This window comes from Zonotrichia albicollis, chromosome 3 (genome assembly GCF_047830755.1).
Source record: "Zonotrichia albicollis isolate bZonAlb1 chromosome 3, bZonAlb1.hap1, whole genome shotgun sequence".
Taxonomy (NCBI): Eukaryota; Metazoa; Chordata; class Aves; order Passeriformes; family Passerellidae; genus Zonotrichia; species Zonotrichia albicollis.
Genome location: NC_133821.1, coordinates 76,552,867 through 76,570,214, shown reverse-complemented (window position 1 = coordinate 76,570,214; position 17,348 = coordinate 76,552,867). Strand labels below are relative to the sequence as shown.

Here is a 17,348-nt window from a genome sequence, read left to right as displayed (position 1 = left end):
ACAGTCTCTGGAGCAGATGAACTGTTGGTGTGTGCTCAGGAGAGGAAATTGGAGTATGTAGGGAAATGCTTTTGTTCCAAAACATGAGAAAGGGCTCCTAGAAACAGTAGGCCTGTTTACTAAGAAAATGAACCTATGCATTTTGTGCTTTAAAGAATCTTTTATAAGCAGTATCTACAAAACTGCATGGCTTCCCTGTTCTGCAGTGCCTACATGCTGAAAGAAAATCCTGCAGATGAGCCAGTGCCTGCATGGTGCTTGAGCAGCAGTGCCTTAAGAGCTTTTTAGATGCCTTTAAATAAGAGCTTGCTCAAGCTTTTAAAATCTCATTTATAGTGGATTTCAGTATTAAAGGTTTAAATTATTTAGTGACTTTAGCCGAAATTGACCTCATCAAAAGCTGCTGCTGGAGTGCATCGAGCTGTTAAGTGTTGTGTTGTTAACATGGAGTTATGTCTTGCTCACCCAGCACCCTGCAAGAGCTGACCTTGGCCTCCCCACTCCATCTCTCAGTGTGTTTGTTACGCTCCAGCATGTGTGAGGTTGTCACTTCCCATGATCCATGTGCAGACCTGCACCCCCAGATGCTGTAAGAAAGCCCAAGTTCCTGGGTTTATTGGGCAGTTCTGATACCCCAGTGCAAATACACAGGTGCTGTAGCACGGCCTGGCCTGTGGCTGTACCTCTGCACGTGTGGAATCATTTGCCTTTGAAAATGCAAGAGGCTGTGTGCTTGTCAACAGTGAAAGATGAGATTTGGGGTTAACCTACACTGCTTAGGAGAAGTTTGCTTGAGACCAGCTCTGGCAAAAAAAAAAACCAAAAAAACAACAAACCAAAAAAGAAAGGCAGGATTCTGAAGCTTGTCAGGCAGATGAGGAACATGGAGTGATTCCGTCCCTTAGAGGACAAAGTGGAACCTGTGTGACAAAATTCCAGCAGTCACATAAGGAAACTGATGAATTACCACTTACTGAATTGGCTTGTTCTCTTTAGTGAATTACAGTAGAAATTTATCAGCTTGATTTCATAGCTTTGTAGACCTTAGAAGTGCTAACCTTGATTTGCTAAATTTGCAGTCCTCTATTTGCTAAATTTGCAGTGCTCTATTTGAAAGGGTTCTGGTTGATTTGTTTTCATTGTAAGTATTCAAGGAGCACCGTGATTGCTGTTTTGGGTAGGTTTTTAGGTATTTATTTTCTTCTTTTCCCTTGAAATGAATTGCTTTGCCTTCACTAAGAAATCAACAACTGTTTTGGCTGTGATGTCGAACTGGTTTGAAGTGAGCAGAGTGCATCTGATTGCCCCCAAGGATTGCCTGTGGGGAAGATATGGGAAGGAGGGCTTGTGTTTCCCCTTCTAGCTACTCAGCCGCCTACATGCCCAAATAAATCAGCTCCCACCCAGAGCTCTGAAGGGCTTCGTTTGCCTGTAGTCGTTAGTTTTCCCTCAGTGACAAAAAAAGGCAGTGTTTTTATTGACCTTGACATGGGACTACTTTCCTATTCCCCATTTGCAGTGCTCTCAAAACACATAGCCCTGCAAAACATATAACACCGTGGTGAGGCTGCAGACAGTAGCTTGGGGGAAATTTTCCTGGCCAAAAACAAAGAAAGAGCAGCCTAAAGGGAACTGTCTCCATGCTTGGTGCAGAAGTTGTTTTACTGCTTAGTCACGCTAGCCAAGGCTTTTCAAAAGGGGCCAGTGATGCATGTAGCTAATTGAAATGACAGTGGAGGGGGCAGATTTTCAAGAAATCCAAACTAATTTAATGTTAAAACCCTGGCTTTTCTTTTTATTAGGCAGCCAGTTGGATTCATTGCTTCTGGAATGAAACCTCAGGAGCATCTCCTTGGGAATTAGAAAGCGGCTCCCCGAGAGGCCAAGGAAAACTCAGCTCTCCCTTAGAGTGGTGATTTTATCTTGTCCTGCATTGTGCAGGGCTGTGGAGTGGCCCAAGAAATGGCTTTTCCCCTGAAGCAAAACAATCCATGTCAGAAGGAGGAAGAAAAAGGGAGCTATAGATGTGTTTAATGGAGCATAAAGAGCCATTCCTGATGGGAGATGTTGGCAGTGGTTATAACAGAACTGGTTCCCACCCAGATTAAAACAAGGAGCAGTTTTAATCCCATTTTCATCCTGTGACACACCTGTAGCCCAAGTAGGAATGGCCAGAGCTGGTGTGGTTTAGTCTCCATCAAGTGTAGCTCTTTCACAAGCAGCAGAAGTAACAGGGTGAGGCAATGGGAAATCACTCTAAAGCTTTAAAAAATGCTCAAAACCATTAAAAAATTACCCGAATTCAGTCACAGTGAGAGACGCACTTGAGTGCTCTTACAGGGGTCAGTATCCAGCCAGCAGAGAAAGTGGCTGTCTGGCCAGAGATATTTTACTGGATAAACAGTGATTGTGCAGCTCTACTTCAGCACTCCTGTGACCACCTCATGAGAGGCTGAATTACCTTTTTCTTCTCTTACAGTGGTTCTCTGTCTGATAAGAGATTTACGTTTACTTCAAATGGTAAGAAAAATTGCTTTGTTTTGAGCTATTTAAATATTTTCTGTAAAAGTTTTAAAAAATAATCAGGAGAATGTCAGGCTGTGTCTAGGAAGGATATTTTAGGACAACAGTTTTTTAAAATTGGCAAGTGAATAAAAAAATTGAAGGGATCTGAAGTGAGCTAGGAAAAAACACAGAATATGTGCGGTCATACGCACATAGATGAGAAACAGAAATAGTATTCTGCTGTTACATTTCTGGTGCCAGCATATGAAAAATGACAATCAGATAATCCCATTTTTATATACTTTAGGCTACAGAAAATGAAAGCAGTTTTTCTTCAGATATTTGTAATTTCCATCTTCATCATACAAGCGGAGAAAGAAAACATAGGAGAGAAATGAAAATATATTTATATTGCACTGATACAGAAGGCGTTTTTGTTTATGGCTTTCCAAGATGCAAAACCCTCTTTTAAACTGTCAAGCCGTTCATTTCCATAAAACACAGCAAAGAGGAGGGGAAAGTTCACATTCGTTCATTTGAATTATATTTCACTCATTTGAGATAAAATCATTTACTATTCTACTGAAAACTGTAGAGCATGTATAGGTCTTTGAATCTGCCAAGGAATTATTTTTAACTTCATTGAACCATATTCCACTGGCCTGTTTTCTCTGAAGAACCTTGGTGTGCAGAGACTTGGTGGGTTCTTTGGTGGAGTTTGTAGTGCTTACCCACAGATATTATCTTCATGATATCACATCTTGGCAGCTGTATCAAGGAGCTTCTCTAATGAGTAACTTTCCTAGCCCTAATTGCAGGTGGGAATCATGAAATATTTACAGTAAAGTATTCCTCTCAGTACAGTGCCTTCATCTGTGAAATGTTTTGTACAGCAGAATTAGTTAATGCCAATCTCAAAACATAAATATTATGTTTCAGAAGGAAAAAATTTAAAAATAAAATATGTCTTCACAGGAATGAGACAAAAGTGCAGAGATTAAAAAACTAAATGGCAAAAATAGCAGATGTAGTCAGAAGGTGTCATGTATGTAGGAGTTAGACTGGTAAAGGATTGGGACTGCAGCACTCCAGTACTGGATCATACGCTACAAATTGACTGGTAAACACCACAGCTAATGGAGAGCATCAGGCTAGCACTAGATTCAGCAATGTCTGACTTTGCTGTTGTGGGTGGTCTTCAAATGTTGCTAGCCTAATATAAAAATATCCTGTGAAAATGCAAAATAACTCCTTCTGCCTGTCTGTGTGGGGACTCCTAGGCTGCAACAAATCTCTCAGTCTGGAAGAGGGATTCCTCTCCAAGAGCCAGGTTACTGCATCTTCCTACTGGGAGGAGACCAATGAATTTGGGCAACTACTCCTGTGGTCCCCAGACAAGGCTTGGCTACAAGTCCCGGGATGGTCTTGGGCCTCCAACCACAGCAGCAACCGGGAATGGCTGGAGATAGACCTGGGAGAGAAGAAGAGAATCACGGGTATGTCGCTTTCTGGGAATCAGAGGGTTTCAGCTGGAGAAGAAACTGAATGCAGCTGGAAAGCTGATAGTGCACTAATGCAATGTTTCTTTTGTTAAATGTAATTAAGTGTTCTGCACTTTCTATGCTCAGGAATATCATTTTCCTGTTTAAAACAAGAAACTATTTGCAAGACTGGTGTTCCTACAAGGATATAGGATTGAACTCAGCTGATCTGTAAACATGCTGACAGGACAAAATACTTTACACAGGGAGCAGTGGAGTCTGGGTGGATGATCTGAAATCAATAAGAAACGTGAAAGTCACAGCCTTTGGAACAAGGCCTAGGTGAAAGAAATTCCTGTTTCCATCTCCTGGTTTAGTTGTAAAAATGTAAATTACAGTTACTGCTAAAGATGTAAAGATGGCTGATACAGACCATAATATCAAAAAGCAATTTTCATTTTGGAGTCACAGAATCACAGAATGAGTAAAACTGCAAGGCACCACAGTGGGTCATATGGTCCAGCCTCAAGCAGGGTTATCCTAGAGCACACAGCCCAGGATTGTGTCCAGGTAGTTCTCGGATATCTCCAGTGAGAGAGACTCCACAACCACTTTGGGCAGCCTGCTCCAGTGTTTGGCCGCAGTAAAGAAGTTCTTCCTCATGTTCAGGTGGAACTTCCTGTGCATCACTTTCACTGCCTCCTGTCCTGTTGCTTGGCACCACTGAGCAGAGCCTGGCTCCATGCTCTTGGCACACTCCTTTCAGATACTGAAAGACATTGATGGGGTCCCCTCAGACATCTCTCCTCAAGGCTGAGCAGACCCAGCTCCCTGAGCCTTTTGTTCTCTGTTATAAATATCTATTGGTCTAAGTTCACAATTTAAAACAGATTTCTGTTCTTCACCCAACTTTTAAACTCAATTCCAACATAGTTTGAAAAATAAACTAACACCTTGAATATCAAGTTTTCCAAATTGATTTGGCTTCTGTGTTTGCATTTGGAAATGTTCCCTTAAAACAGGCACATAGCAAATGAAAATGTTTCTTGCATTTTCTTAAAAGGGATTAAGACCACTGGTTCTGGATCCATGAATTTCAACTTTTATGTGAAGACATTTACAATGAACTATAAAAATAACAACTCAAAATGGAGAACTTATAAAGGGATTCTGAGCAATGAAGAAAAGGTAAGGGAAAGTGGGAAGGGTAGGAAAACACAAAACAATAATGCCTATGCTGTCTTGACATTGAAGGGCAAGATTTCACTGTCAAGAATGATTAGGAGTTTCAAACTTGTCTAGACTTGGGCTGTCTTCACCAGTGTAATTTATGGCTGTGGAGCAGATAGTGAGCTTGTTGAAACAAGGAAGTTATCCAGGGATTGGTGGAGCTGTGGGACACACACAGGGAGGCATGTGTATGTCTGCACCCTTCTTTTAAAAGAGTGCTGTAACTGGAGCTGTACAGCAGCTGTTGGGGCAAGTCCTTTGCTCAGCTCAGTGTTTGCCCGTGCCAGGGATGCTGTTGGTATGGCACCAGCAAACTGAGGGTCAGCTCCAAATGCATTGGGATGGTCAGTCCACCTCCCCCTGCCAAATGAAACAACCTCTCCAGTGAAGGGCAGAGCTGCTAGTGGAGTTTGTCTGGAAACATTTTCCCCTGAAACCTTCATGTTTCCTTTCAAACAAAAGAAATCCCAAAAACCTTCCTCCCTGTCCCCACAGTGTTCAAAGTCAGACCCATCCTTCCTGAGGGATCTCAGCTGGCCTCAGGAGAAGGCTCTACTGTCCTCAGCGCTGATGGCAGTTTTTGAAAACTTGGCAGAGCTGAAGAGAGATTTCCTGCTGGCTCTGCTTTTCTTAGCTTGCATGGCAAGGAATTTCCAACATCAATGGTGTTAATATTTTTTAAAATGTTAAACTGAGGGGATGCTGGCCCAAAGAGTGACAAATCAGCCTAGTAGTGGGTGAACTGCAAAGGCTTAGCTATTTAAAATATGCAGGCTTGCAGATTCCCACAGTGACTTGTTATATACAAATATCCTTTGAAAGTATTATATACAATCTTGGTTTCAGCTAAGGTGCATGACAGAACCTGCCCCATCAGAACCCTATATGGCCTGGCAATTTATCTATGATATGCTGAGATCACTTTTCTGTCTCATAAGGCTTTTAAGTTTTCCTAAATCATGCTGAAGCGTCTCCAAGAACTAATATTGCAAGGATGGTTGTTCTGCACAAGGGTCTGAGGGTAATAATATATCAATGCAGCAACAACTGTGTAGTTAAGTCATTCTTCAAGTCTGATATAGAAAACTGACCATTTTACTAAAATGTCTAGAAATGGTTCACTTCAGGTTTTTCTGTTTTATGTTTCTATCCGCTATTTCCAAGAAAGGGTGCTGTAGTGCTCCTAAATAAAAAATGGTAGCACTATACCAGCATACATTAACTGGGAATTACACAGTATTGAAACGGTGATAATCTTTCTCCTCCAAGCTAACAGAAAAATGTGATCATCTGGCAGAACTAAAAAGATTATTTCTTTCCAGAACCCCCAATTTCTGAAATCTTGTGGCTGAATCCCAGGTTATCAGTGTGTTAGTCTTAGGATGAAAATCTTTGAAGCTGGATGTCAGGAGCATTTTGAGGAAGGAGGCTTTTAAAGCAGGGCAGACAATGTGTGTGCCCCTTTCGTTGCAGGTGTTCCAAGGCAACTCCAATGCCGGTGACGTGGTGCGCAATAACTTCATCCCCCCCATCGTGGCCCGTTACGTGCGGATCATCCCCCAGAGCTGGAACCAAAGGATAGCCCTGAAGCTGGAGCTGATGGGCTGTAGAATAATGCCAGGTATGGGGTCAGCAGCAGTGCTTGGTGCCTCTGAAGCGCCCTGTGCTGCCCAGTGCCACTGATGTCCCCTCCTCTCTTGCAGCTAACAGCTCCTTCACGCATTCCATGTGGCAGAAACCGAGTCAGAGCACAGAAACCTCCCTTGGGAAAGAAGACAGGACTGTTACAGAGCCCATCCCCTCTGAAGAAACTAGCTTGGGTAACACTACCTAGTGCTGCATTTTCTCTAGTCTTCAGCCCAGTCTGAGTGAACTTTAAACTTTCTCACAAATCAAAACTTTTATTTTCCCTTCAGACTTTAATAATGACAGAGAGAAGAGGGAGGAGCAATAGGTTCTTTTTGTCTTAAGGCACAGAAAGAGATTGAAAGCCTTAATTTTCCTTGATGTGTTAAACATTGGGCTTTGGTTTCCCTGTCATATTGGTTGATTTGCCATGCTTGGTGGGTGGCTCAAGGGAATACAGTGAGCACTCAGCAGCAATTTTTGGGAGAGTTCTTCCTCACTCTCATCCTGTATTTTAGAATTTTTTAGTATGTGAAGTAGTTGTCTCACTAAAGTGTTATCTTCTCTCCACACAACCATGACTCCTTCCAGAGTGAGTTCACAGCTGAAAGCAGCATACAGCAGTGCCTGATTGTGTAACTAAACACTCTTCCATAATGCCTGTGTTTATGGGGACTCAGACAACCTTAATTTGTGTAATTCTCCCCGAATTTGCAGTCTTCATCCTTTAATGTTGTGGAGCTAACTTCATAGACTTTAAAAAGCAAACAAACAAAATTTGGTGCTTATACTGACTGTTTGGTGGGCTCATAGCCAGGCAGGAATTGCCAGACCCACTATACCAAATGCTACTACCCATTAGGTAGCTGATAGTTGTAGAAATGCCTCTGTGAAAAAAACAAGTTGTAAGAAGCAATCAGTGGAAGAAAAAAATTCTGAAACTGCTTGCCAAGAGCAAGCAAGCTCTGTTCATCTGTGCAGCGGTAGGAGTAAACCATATCCATGTTCACTGAAAATGAAATCCCCTGAGATTTCATCTGCTAAATTGTAAATACCCTGTGGACACTTGTACTGCCTTATTCTCCCAGCTGGCAAGTGTCTGTGGAAACAGGGAACAGCACGCTCCTGACACAAGAGCCACCCCACTTCTAATTTTCAAATCCCTGCTCTAAAGCATTTTGTGTTAGAATTTAACAGTGGCTAAACAGGTTTTCCCTAGGTTCCCTCTTGGAAATCTTTGAGCTATTTTGACTGAAATGTTTCAGCCAGTTCAGCATGAGCCAGATACTTGGCATGTAAAATTGCAGTCTCCTTTGGCAGATTTATAAGCAACTGCAAACAGAGTGTGTATGAGTGGCTTTTTTAAAGTCATCTAGTGTGTAATAAGAAAGAGCTGCTCTTTGTAAGGATGCATATAGCTGCCAAGTCAAGTGTAACTCTTGAGAAAGTATGTTCAACTGTTTTGTTTCAACATTGTTCCACACGGGTCCATGGCATCCAACCATGGCTGAGGATTGTCTTTTAGTTTTACAGTTGTACATTCTCATGCTCTCCTCAAGAAGCATTCCTGCAACATTATCTACCTCTTGCTGTAGTAAAAATTCCCATCTTTGGAGGAATTTACCTTTTAAACTTTTATGCCTTCTTTTTTTCTCATGCAGGTTTAAAGCTCACAGCTATAATTGTCCCCATCTTCATCGTGCTGTTTCTGTTCCTGTTCTCTGGAATTTGTATCTGCGCAGCCCTACGCAAGTAAGATACTGGTGTTTGTGAAAGGAGGCATTGGTGGGTACCTAGCTAGCCTGTCCAACTCCATGCCCTCTTTCCAGAGCCTCCTAACCAGAGAGCTGGGAATTGATCCTGTTTGTCAGTCTTTCTTTTAAGGAGAACTCAGCGCTGAGGGTACCCACTGCAGGGTTTAAATTGTAGCACACATGGGGAATCCCTTCTGACAGAACCACAGGCTACCATGCAGATTATATATTAAACCAGGAGGAGCTGGTGCATTCATGGACATTGTAAATTATATTTCTTACTGTATGCCTCCCCTAGTCAAGAGAAAAATGAAGGTAAAGCAGGTCAGAACTGTGCATAACCAGCTGCTCTCTTCACCCTACATATACTCACATGCATTGAGGTATAAAGCACTCAAAGATAGGATACTTACCACATCAAAACCAAATAAAAATGCAGTGAAGGGAAGGAAGATTTAAGCTATCTATCTGGATAATTTTCTTTCATTTCCCTCCTGCTGTGTTTCTGCTTCCCAGTCCCTTAAGTTAGAGCACTTACCCTCGCAGGCTGGAAGCAGAGCTCTGCTCTGTGGAGTCACACATACACTGGTGCAAGCAGCTAAAACGAAACTGTTTCATCTCACAAGACTGAGGACTGGAAGAATCACTGCTAGCTGTGCTTCCTGCTAGATGCCCATTCCTATGAACCTGCGCTTGCTTGTTGAACCAGGAAATGCTTCTGTCAGCAGATGGGATTTGGAAGTGTAAGCAATGCTCTGGTGTTGCTGCTTCATCACCAGAGCTGAGTATATGTGATACTCAGCTCTGCCCTGGATTCTCAGTAAATCTATAAAATAGCCCAAGAGTTCAGAAGAGCAGACCCAAACATAGCCCAGAGTGACACATCTAAACACAGACACATCAAACTGGTGAGTGCCAGCCCTGGAAATTTGAACACCAGCACTCACAAGTTGCACATAGATGGAGAAGAAAAGAAAATGTCAAAGTGCTGGTTTGCTCGCCTAGTTCTAGTAAACAACAACCTCCAGTAACTCAAAGTGAAGCCTTGTCCTCAGCCACTAAGTAAAAAGGCTCTGCTGGAGCTAAGGCATGAAGCTGAAATGCTCTAAGTACTGATGTTTATAAACCCTTTCCTCTCCTCACAGGCGAGAAGCCAAAGGACTTTCTTATGGATTATCCAGTACTCAGAAATCAGGTTAGTGGAGAATCATGCACTTTGTCCTGTCCTGTCCACTGGGCCAGCAGGAAGGGGTTTATGCAGCTAAGCATTTAATGCTTGTGAAATAGCATCCACATTTCCTCATTCAAATTCACCTCTTCATAGAAGGGAAACAGCAAATGATAGTCCCACTTGTGTCATCCTAGCACAGCGCCCTGAGAAACAATATAATTTGGTTTCTATGACAGAAAGGCAATTAACAAAAGATCTATTATACAGAGTGCATAAATTAGCATGTAAGAGTGCTCCCAGGTGCCCTCCTTTTCCTTCCCACTTCCAAAATACCTATTTTGCAGAAAATTGCTGCTTTTCTTTTCTTTTCCCCACAGCAGAGGGGATTGCCTTTCTCTAAGAGAGCAAGAGGTAATCATTTTTTATGGCTTGAATATTTTCTTCTCACTGCCCTCCCTGGCTGAATGTGTATTTATAAAGCCTAAGAACAGTGAGCTGTATTGAATGAGGGATTGGCTTGAGCACACTGCTTTAGGAGATGACTGCAAAAATATTTTCTTTGTCTTGCTCAATAGCATTTTCTAGAGTGGGGTTCCCATCAACTTGGCATTTGGGGTGATTTTCCTGGCCAACCAGTTCCATCAAGGAATATCCTTCTGAAACTCGGCTTTCCACAAAAAACGCAAACCACTGAGCAGTTCATATGTCGCCTGACAAGTCTCTTGCAACAGCTCAGCTCCAAAATTTCATCCCTCAGTAGGTGCTGACGTCAGTGAAAGGAATGCTGTTACCCACTGCAGCTCGCCCTCATTAGAAAATTAATTTGTACTTAACATCATATTTGCTAATATGATTTTTCAAGGTCACATCATAATCCTTTCTCACTTGCTAATGAGGACAAATCCCAAGAAATTGGAGATAGCCTCTTACCCAGTCAGTTCATTTGTTGTGTGTCTGCTTCATAAATCAAGCTCCTAAGCCCTTGTGAGCCAGGCTTGGGGCTTGCAAAGCTGTGAGTCAAGCTCACCTCTCCCCAGACCTCCTGGCACAGGCTCCAGCAAGTCCCTGACACTGTGGATTTTTTCTTTTCTGTCTCACAAGGATGTTGTGAAAACAAGTTAATTGGTGAGTGCAGGTGCTCAGATACCCATGAATCAGAAGCCACACTAATCCACCGCAAAAGGAGAAATTTTAAGCATTATTTTTGCCACATATTCAGTGCCTAAACATAACTGACTTAAAGTTGGTATTTTATCAATATACTTTGTTAAGGCATCACTGTAGGCACCTACAGAGTTTGAGCCCTTCTTGCCAAAAAATCTTATATGAACTTGGAAATCCCAGTTGATGATTCACTTCTTCCTTCACCCTCCATATTCAGGGGGCTTTTTTTGAACAAACAGCCCATTTTAGTCATGTTTTTAAACTATTTCAATATATTTACAGCAATGAGTATACCAAAAATTAAACTTACTGGTAAGTCTTCTGATTCCAAGCATTTAACTTGCTGATAAGCCTTCTATTTTAATTTCTTTTTCACAGGTTGTTGGAAACAAATCAAGCAGCCCTTTACCAGACATCAGTCAACCGAATTTACCATCAGCTATAATAATGAGAAGGAGACACCACAAAAGCTGGATCTGGTCACCAGTGACATGGCAGGTAACAGCTCTCCCCCTCGGATCCATCCCGTTTGCTCTGTGTGCTGAGCCAGTAACAGGCAAAGGGATGGCCCAGCAGTGCGACAAACTTCAGCTCTTATGCAAACTGAGTCTCAGGAACAGATTTATTTGTGTTCATCCCAAATGTATAGTGAAGCAGCTATAAATATATTAGGGAGGGAAAGGCCCACTGTTTTGGAATTTTGTTTTCGTGGAGTTGTTGGAAAAATTTCCTGACTCTGACATAGTTGCAGCTGAAGGTACTGATGGAAGGCACTCAGGCATGGATGAAGTGCAAGAATGTGCCTAGGATAGGATTGCTTCCCTTTGCTGACTAATTTTTGTGTTTCTATTTAAACACAAGTGTCTCTGGAAATGGAACAGAATATGATGCCCCTTGCTGCTGATCAAATAGAAAAATTATTTAGTTGGTTTATGGTGGGATTTCATGCCTAGCTAGAAGTTGTGCTCAGATCCCTGTGCAGCTTTCCTGAACTATCTGGGAGGTGAGGCCTCCTGAAGAGGGGCAGGTAGATGAGAGGGAAGAAGTGAGCCAACCACAGCATTTCTTCTTGTGCTACTTTGGCTCCAGGTCACTGTTTGGATAGAGCAAATCCCAATGAAAGAGCATCAGTACTATTTGCATCCCAAAGGGATGATTTTTTAATTCATCCTCTTAGCACATCTTATCCCTGCCCAGTCTAGTCTGTCTGGTAAGGCTAGTGAGACCAGCCATTTCATGGGATCAGTATCAGCACTCTTGAAGAAAGATTAGTTTCCTGTTTCCAGCCTCCAGACCTTAGAAATTCCTTAGAATTTCTTCATTGTGTTTGGCAGAGAAATACATTTAAAAAACAAATGGATGGTTACTGTAATTCCATATGGTGCTGCTTTCAGTATCTTTCAAAGACAGTTTCAATCCTTTGTAGGAACTTTCAATATAAATGTGCAGAGACCTATAAAACAGCTTTAAGGGAAAAGAACGAATAAAGGTTGCTCACAAAATATGGTTTTTTGGTTCCCTGGCCATGTCTGGGAAGTCTTTCCACCATCCCCTCCTGCTGTGTTTATGGGAAGTCTGAACTCTCAGCCTGGCTCAGGCATATTCCCAGCCTTAGCATTTCACCTGCAGTCTCCTTAAAATTAAAAAAACATTAAATAGGAAGGTGGATGCAACCTAGAAATGTGCCATTTAATAATTTAATTGCAGGGAGCACACAGTTTGCATATAGGTTTTCATGCTACATGGAATTCCCTCGCTTCAGACTGCTTGCTGGTTCCCAGAGGCAGCCAGGAGGAAGCCGAGATGCTCCATCCTGAGCGAGAGAGATTTCTGGGGATGGCGGCAGCGATGCTGGGGAGGGCTGCACTACTTACTTGGAGAAATATCATAACACCTTCACCCTACATGCTGAAGTTTGGGACCCAGCCAGAAACTGCCAAAAAGATTCACAGGACATATGGGATCGAATTCGACGCTCATGTCAGCTGAACCGTGATGCCAGAACAGAAACCTAGCTAACTTCTTCACGCCTGTGTGCAAACGCCACACTTTAGCAGTGTCACTTACTAGAGCTGTTCAGGCCACCCTTGGTATCTGTACGAGATTGTCACCAGCGCCAAAGCGAGAAAGTTAGAACGTTCACTTTCCTCATAACAGTGTTGCTTGTTTTTTCAGAAAACCTCCTCGTTCAGACCTCCTCACACGGCAGCCTGGCACCTACCATAGCTAGAGGCACAAACACGCGCTTCTTGTGGCCGTGTTTCCTCCATCTCGCTCCTTGCTCCTGCTCAGCCCTTAGGCCAGCTCTGTCCCTGCCCTCCCCCTTGACTGGGTGACTGCCCAGTCCCTCCAGCAGCGCCATTCCCGCTTCTCCCCCCAAGCTCATCCCCCCTGGCACGCCTGCAGCCATGCTGAGCTGGCTTAGCACATTTCACACTTCCATTGACTCTCTTGGCTGCCGTTTTTCCTAACTTCATCCTTCTTGTCAGTCAGCTGCTGTGAGATGCCTTTTAAATAAAGCTGGCTCGTTAAGAATCCTCTGGGCATTTTTATTATTCCAAAAGTGGAACACTCATTTTCGAGAACTTCTCGCTTGTGGATCTTCATGCAATGTCCTTTGTCCAGTTTGTTGTTAATATTTTGTTGACCTCACTCTTTTTTAGGGCTTTTAAGTATACTCCAGAAATGTTAATTTATTTGGGGGGGTAGGTAGGGAAAGGGAGGGAGAGAGTAGAAAAAGAGGTGGCAGATTGGAGCTTCTCTGTGGAAAAGCTTCTGCCATGTTCTGCAATTCTTGCTCGCTGAAGGAGGTTACAGGATCAATGTTGGGGAAAGGTTTCCTCACATCCCCAATAATCACACTTTCGAAACAATAACAGAGTAGCTTTTCACCATAAAATACCTATCTGTGCATAAGTATTATATACATAAGATAACCAATCTATGCCTAACTGAGCATTTCATGCTTCCTTTTAGATTATCAGCAGCCTCTCATGATCGGAACCGGGACGGTAACACGTAAAGGATCTACTTTTCGTCCCATGGACACCAAAGAGGAGGGAAGAAGGGGGAGTTCTGAGTTTGAAAATCACTATCACTGCCCTCACAGAGCTAACAGGCACGAATATGCTCTGCCCCTGACCAGCCAGGAGCCCGAGTACGCCACTCCCATCATAGAGCGGCACATAGCAAGAGAAGGTAATTTCCCCCCTGAGAACGGCTACAACGTTCCCGTCGCCTCGTCTCAGATACATTCCCTTACCGCTGGCAGCTTCTCCAGTTCCTGCAAAACCGACACCAGGAACGGAGACTATCAGACACCCCAGAGTGTCATAAACTACGACAAACCCAAAGTTAATGGTGTTGTGACCTCCGTGAGCTACAGCACAGACTACCAGAAGCCCCAGCAAACTGCTCTGGGGGGAGAGGGCTACTCCACGCCCAGAGACTGCCTGAAGCCCATCAGCCAGACAGCAATGACAGCTCTCTTGTGATCTGCCGAGCAGCAGCGGCACGGTGCGCAGGAGCGTCGCTGCACAGCTTTCTGAAGTGAAAACAGAGTTTGGAGGGGCTCTGCTGTGGGAGGCAGAAGGCAAACAAGCCCTGTGTACATAATATTGCTGTCTTGCTGGGTTCTGACATCTGAAGAAAGCATATGCTGTTTATCACTGTTTATAGCAAGAGAGATGTTATCAGTGAAGACTGTACATCTTATTTTCTGTAACTGATCTCAGTGCTCCGTTTGCAATGTGTGCAATTTGTACATAGCTTTTATTTAAGGAGAATTTCTTAGGTTTCCTTTTCACCTGGGGGTTTGAAAGGATTGCAGGAATGACTATTTAAGAAAAACAGTCCTCTTTTTCTGTCTTTATCTTACCTGCTGCTGTACTGGCAGCTGTAAATGGTGTATCTTATGGTTGTGTTGATTCATCTCCTTTCCCATGATAACTAAAGATAGGGCTGTAGTTCTAATTGGGAGGATAGAAGTTAAACTTCTTGCTGCATAATGTGCATGAGAGAAGGCAGCTGAGTATTTAAATACTGTGCTCAAACACAACTTCCCAGCTGCTTTTTTAGCAGCAATTCTCACATGCTTGAATTTGATCTAGCATACAAGCTGAGCCCATCGAACTTGCAATTCATGTTAGAAAACAGGTAGAAAGGCTGAAACTGGTTTTGGGTTCAAGCCATGGTTATCACTCCACAACAGGAAAAAAAAAGAAAAAAAAGAAACCAAACCAAAAAAACCAGAACCAAACAACATATCCAATACCGGTTAATCTGGAGAAGTTATTTTAATTTTTTTTTATTTAGGAAGTGTGTGTGTAACCAAAATGTGAATTTACAGCTGAGAACTCAGTGCTGTTCAAGCCCTAGCTGATTCTTTTGCTGCTAAAACTTTAAGGAAATTTGTTCCTTGGCACAAAGCAGCAAACTTCCGGAACTCTTCATTTCTCCACTAGGTATTTTTCTGTCTTTGGGTTACTGTTGCAGTTAAATTTGCAAGACAGCACATCAGCACTGTTGTTTTTGAACAGATTTTCTTTTGCAGCTAATGTTTCCCTTAGTTGTGTTTTCAGACAAACTTGAAAAAGCTTGGGATTGGGTGCAATGTGTCGCACAGTAGCTGGCTCCTCTTTCAGCAGGGGCAGCTTTGGAGCAGAGCAGCTTCTGGTCATAACTGGGACCGTCCACTGCCCCTCTACCTCCAGTGCTTGGGGCATTTCTTTGTATTCAAAAGCTTGTCCTAAAATGCCAAGAAGCAATATACTTCTGTGAAGAAAGAATGGTGCTATGCTTAAAGCACAAGGTTGGGAAACGAGACCAGTAAAACCTGAGCTCTGGGAAAGCCGCTCTTTGAAGGCCCTCCCTTTATTTCCTTGTATATAAACGGGATGATTTGCCAAGGATGTGATGAAGATTGCTCAGTCTGTTCGCAGAGTGCTTTCAGACCTCTGGGTGGGAAGTGCTGTCAGAGGACAGACTGGCTGCAGTGGTACTGCTCACAAATACTGCTGACTCCGGCCAGACCCGAACTTGAGGCCAGCTCTGGGTAGGTTCCTTGCATACCCCTGTTTGCAGCCTCAGGCGGTGCCGTTCCCCCACACTGCCGCACCGTGCATGCGATTCCCGTACAGAGAGAAAGAGTCAAGGTAACCTCGTAGCCTTCCTGTGTTTGCTGTCAATACAGTTTCTGTGAAATGTCTAAAACACCTCAGGTCCTGAAGTGAAACAGCAGCAGCCTGTTTGTTAGACCGAGCTGGGCGGTGTTGTTTACCTTCTGTTGTTTACATGTCTGTGTAAATAAAGAACACTGGTATTTGTAAATCAGCCACACAGGCCTGCCACTTCACTCGGTGACTCGATTATCGCTGCACGCCCACTCCCGCCACACATCCTGCAGGGTGACAAGGAAGTGTTCCTCACGCCCTGCAAAAGTGCCAGTTGCGCTGCTGCAATCCACGGCTCCAGTGTGACAGGCTAAGAAAAGATCCTCTCAGTGCCCCATTTAGCCCAGATTTTCTGTCCATGAGCTCTAGAGAAGAACCCACAAACAAACTCCTGCGGCAAACCCCGCTGCAGGACGCATATGATTGAGGAAGGGATGAGGGTGCCCTCCTGATGAGCTTGAAACCAATCCTCTGCCCACACAACTAATTAGCCTGGCTTGTCACTTGACAAACAAGTCAGTAATCAGGCCTGCTCCCCACCTAATGAGGCAGCTAAGGAACACAGAAATGCAAAAGGACCAGGCAGCAGATGACACTACTTGTATTATAATGAATTTTTTGCATATTTCTGCCACATGCTTGGCACACCTGCAGCATGGTACAAGTGTCAAAAGCTTCTTAGCAGCATCTGCCCATTTCTGCTGTCATTCAAACCCTGATTTAGCCTAAGGGAAAGTTTGGTCTCAATTTGCACCTTGCCTTCATCCCCACCCCCGCCAAAAGTAACCCAACAGACCTGCAAAGCTGGGTTAAAATAGATCCCCAAACATCTTCAGCCTCCCTTCACAGTGCCTTAGTGCTTACAGGGACAGAGGCAGCACATCTCCTGGTCACTGCCATGGTGCTTCATGGTTCACATCTGAGTGAATGCTGTAGTGTGGTTAACACTAAAAGCCTTGGGCTTAGGAAATTTTTAGCAACCGTAGCAGCAGATATGCGAGGGAACTTCCTACCCTGCGCCTCTCTATCCTAATGGTCATAGAGATACCAAATCCCGGTGTAGCAATGAAAGAGGATTGCCTGAATCTTACCAGTGCGAGTGCCCATCCTCCTGTGCATCCTCTGGATGGCTTTTTACACGCTAATACATCAAACTCCAGCTTGTCTACATCAGCCTGTCCTCACTGCCAAAGCCAGATGCAGGTATGGCACAGGCAGTCTTATAAAACATCACAGGTTTAAAAAC

General features: G+C 43.5%; 1 protein-coding gene across 2 annotated transcripts in view; it reads left to right on the top strand.

Annotated features, from left to right (window-relative positions):
* The window catches only part of DCBLD1 (discoidin, CUB and LCCL domain containing 1), a 46,293-nt gene extending 30,031 nt beyond the window's left edge, over nucleotides 1–16,262 (top strand). The window contains exons 7-15 of one of the 2 annotated variants that reach the window (XM_005490678.4): nucleotides 2,480–2,520; nucleotides 3,786–4,001; nucleotides 5,050–5,174; nucleotides 6,690–6,837; nucleotides 6,920–7,036; nucleotides 8,504–8,594; nucleotides 9,742–9,791; nucleotides 11,310–11,429; nucleotides 13,908–16,262. In XM_005490678.4, the coding sequence (XP_005490735.3) occupies nucleotides 2,480–2,520; nucleotides 3,786–4,001; nucleotides 5,050–5,174; nucleotides 6,690–6,837; nucleotides 6,920–7,036; nucleotides 8,504–8,594; nucleotides 9,742–9,791; nucleotides 11,310–11,429; nucleotides 13,908–14,425 (1,426 nt within the window). In that variant the 3' untranslated portion in view covers nucleotides 14,426–16,262. The remainder of the gene's footprint in view (nucleotides 1–2,479; nucleotides 2,521–3,785; nucleotides 4,002–5,049; nucleotides 5,175–6,689; nucleotides 6,838–6,919; nucleotides 7,037–8,503; nucleotides 8,595–9,741; nucleotides 9,792–11,309; nucleotides 11,430–13,907) is intronic. The other variant, XM_074537926.1, reaches the window with a different exon arrangement.
* The last annotated feature ends 1,086 nt before the right edge of the window (nucleotides 16,263–17,348 follow it).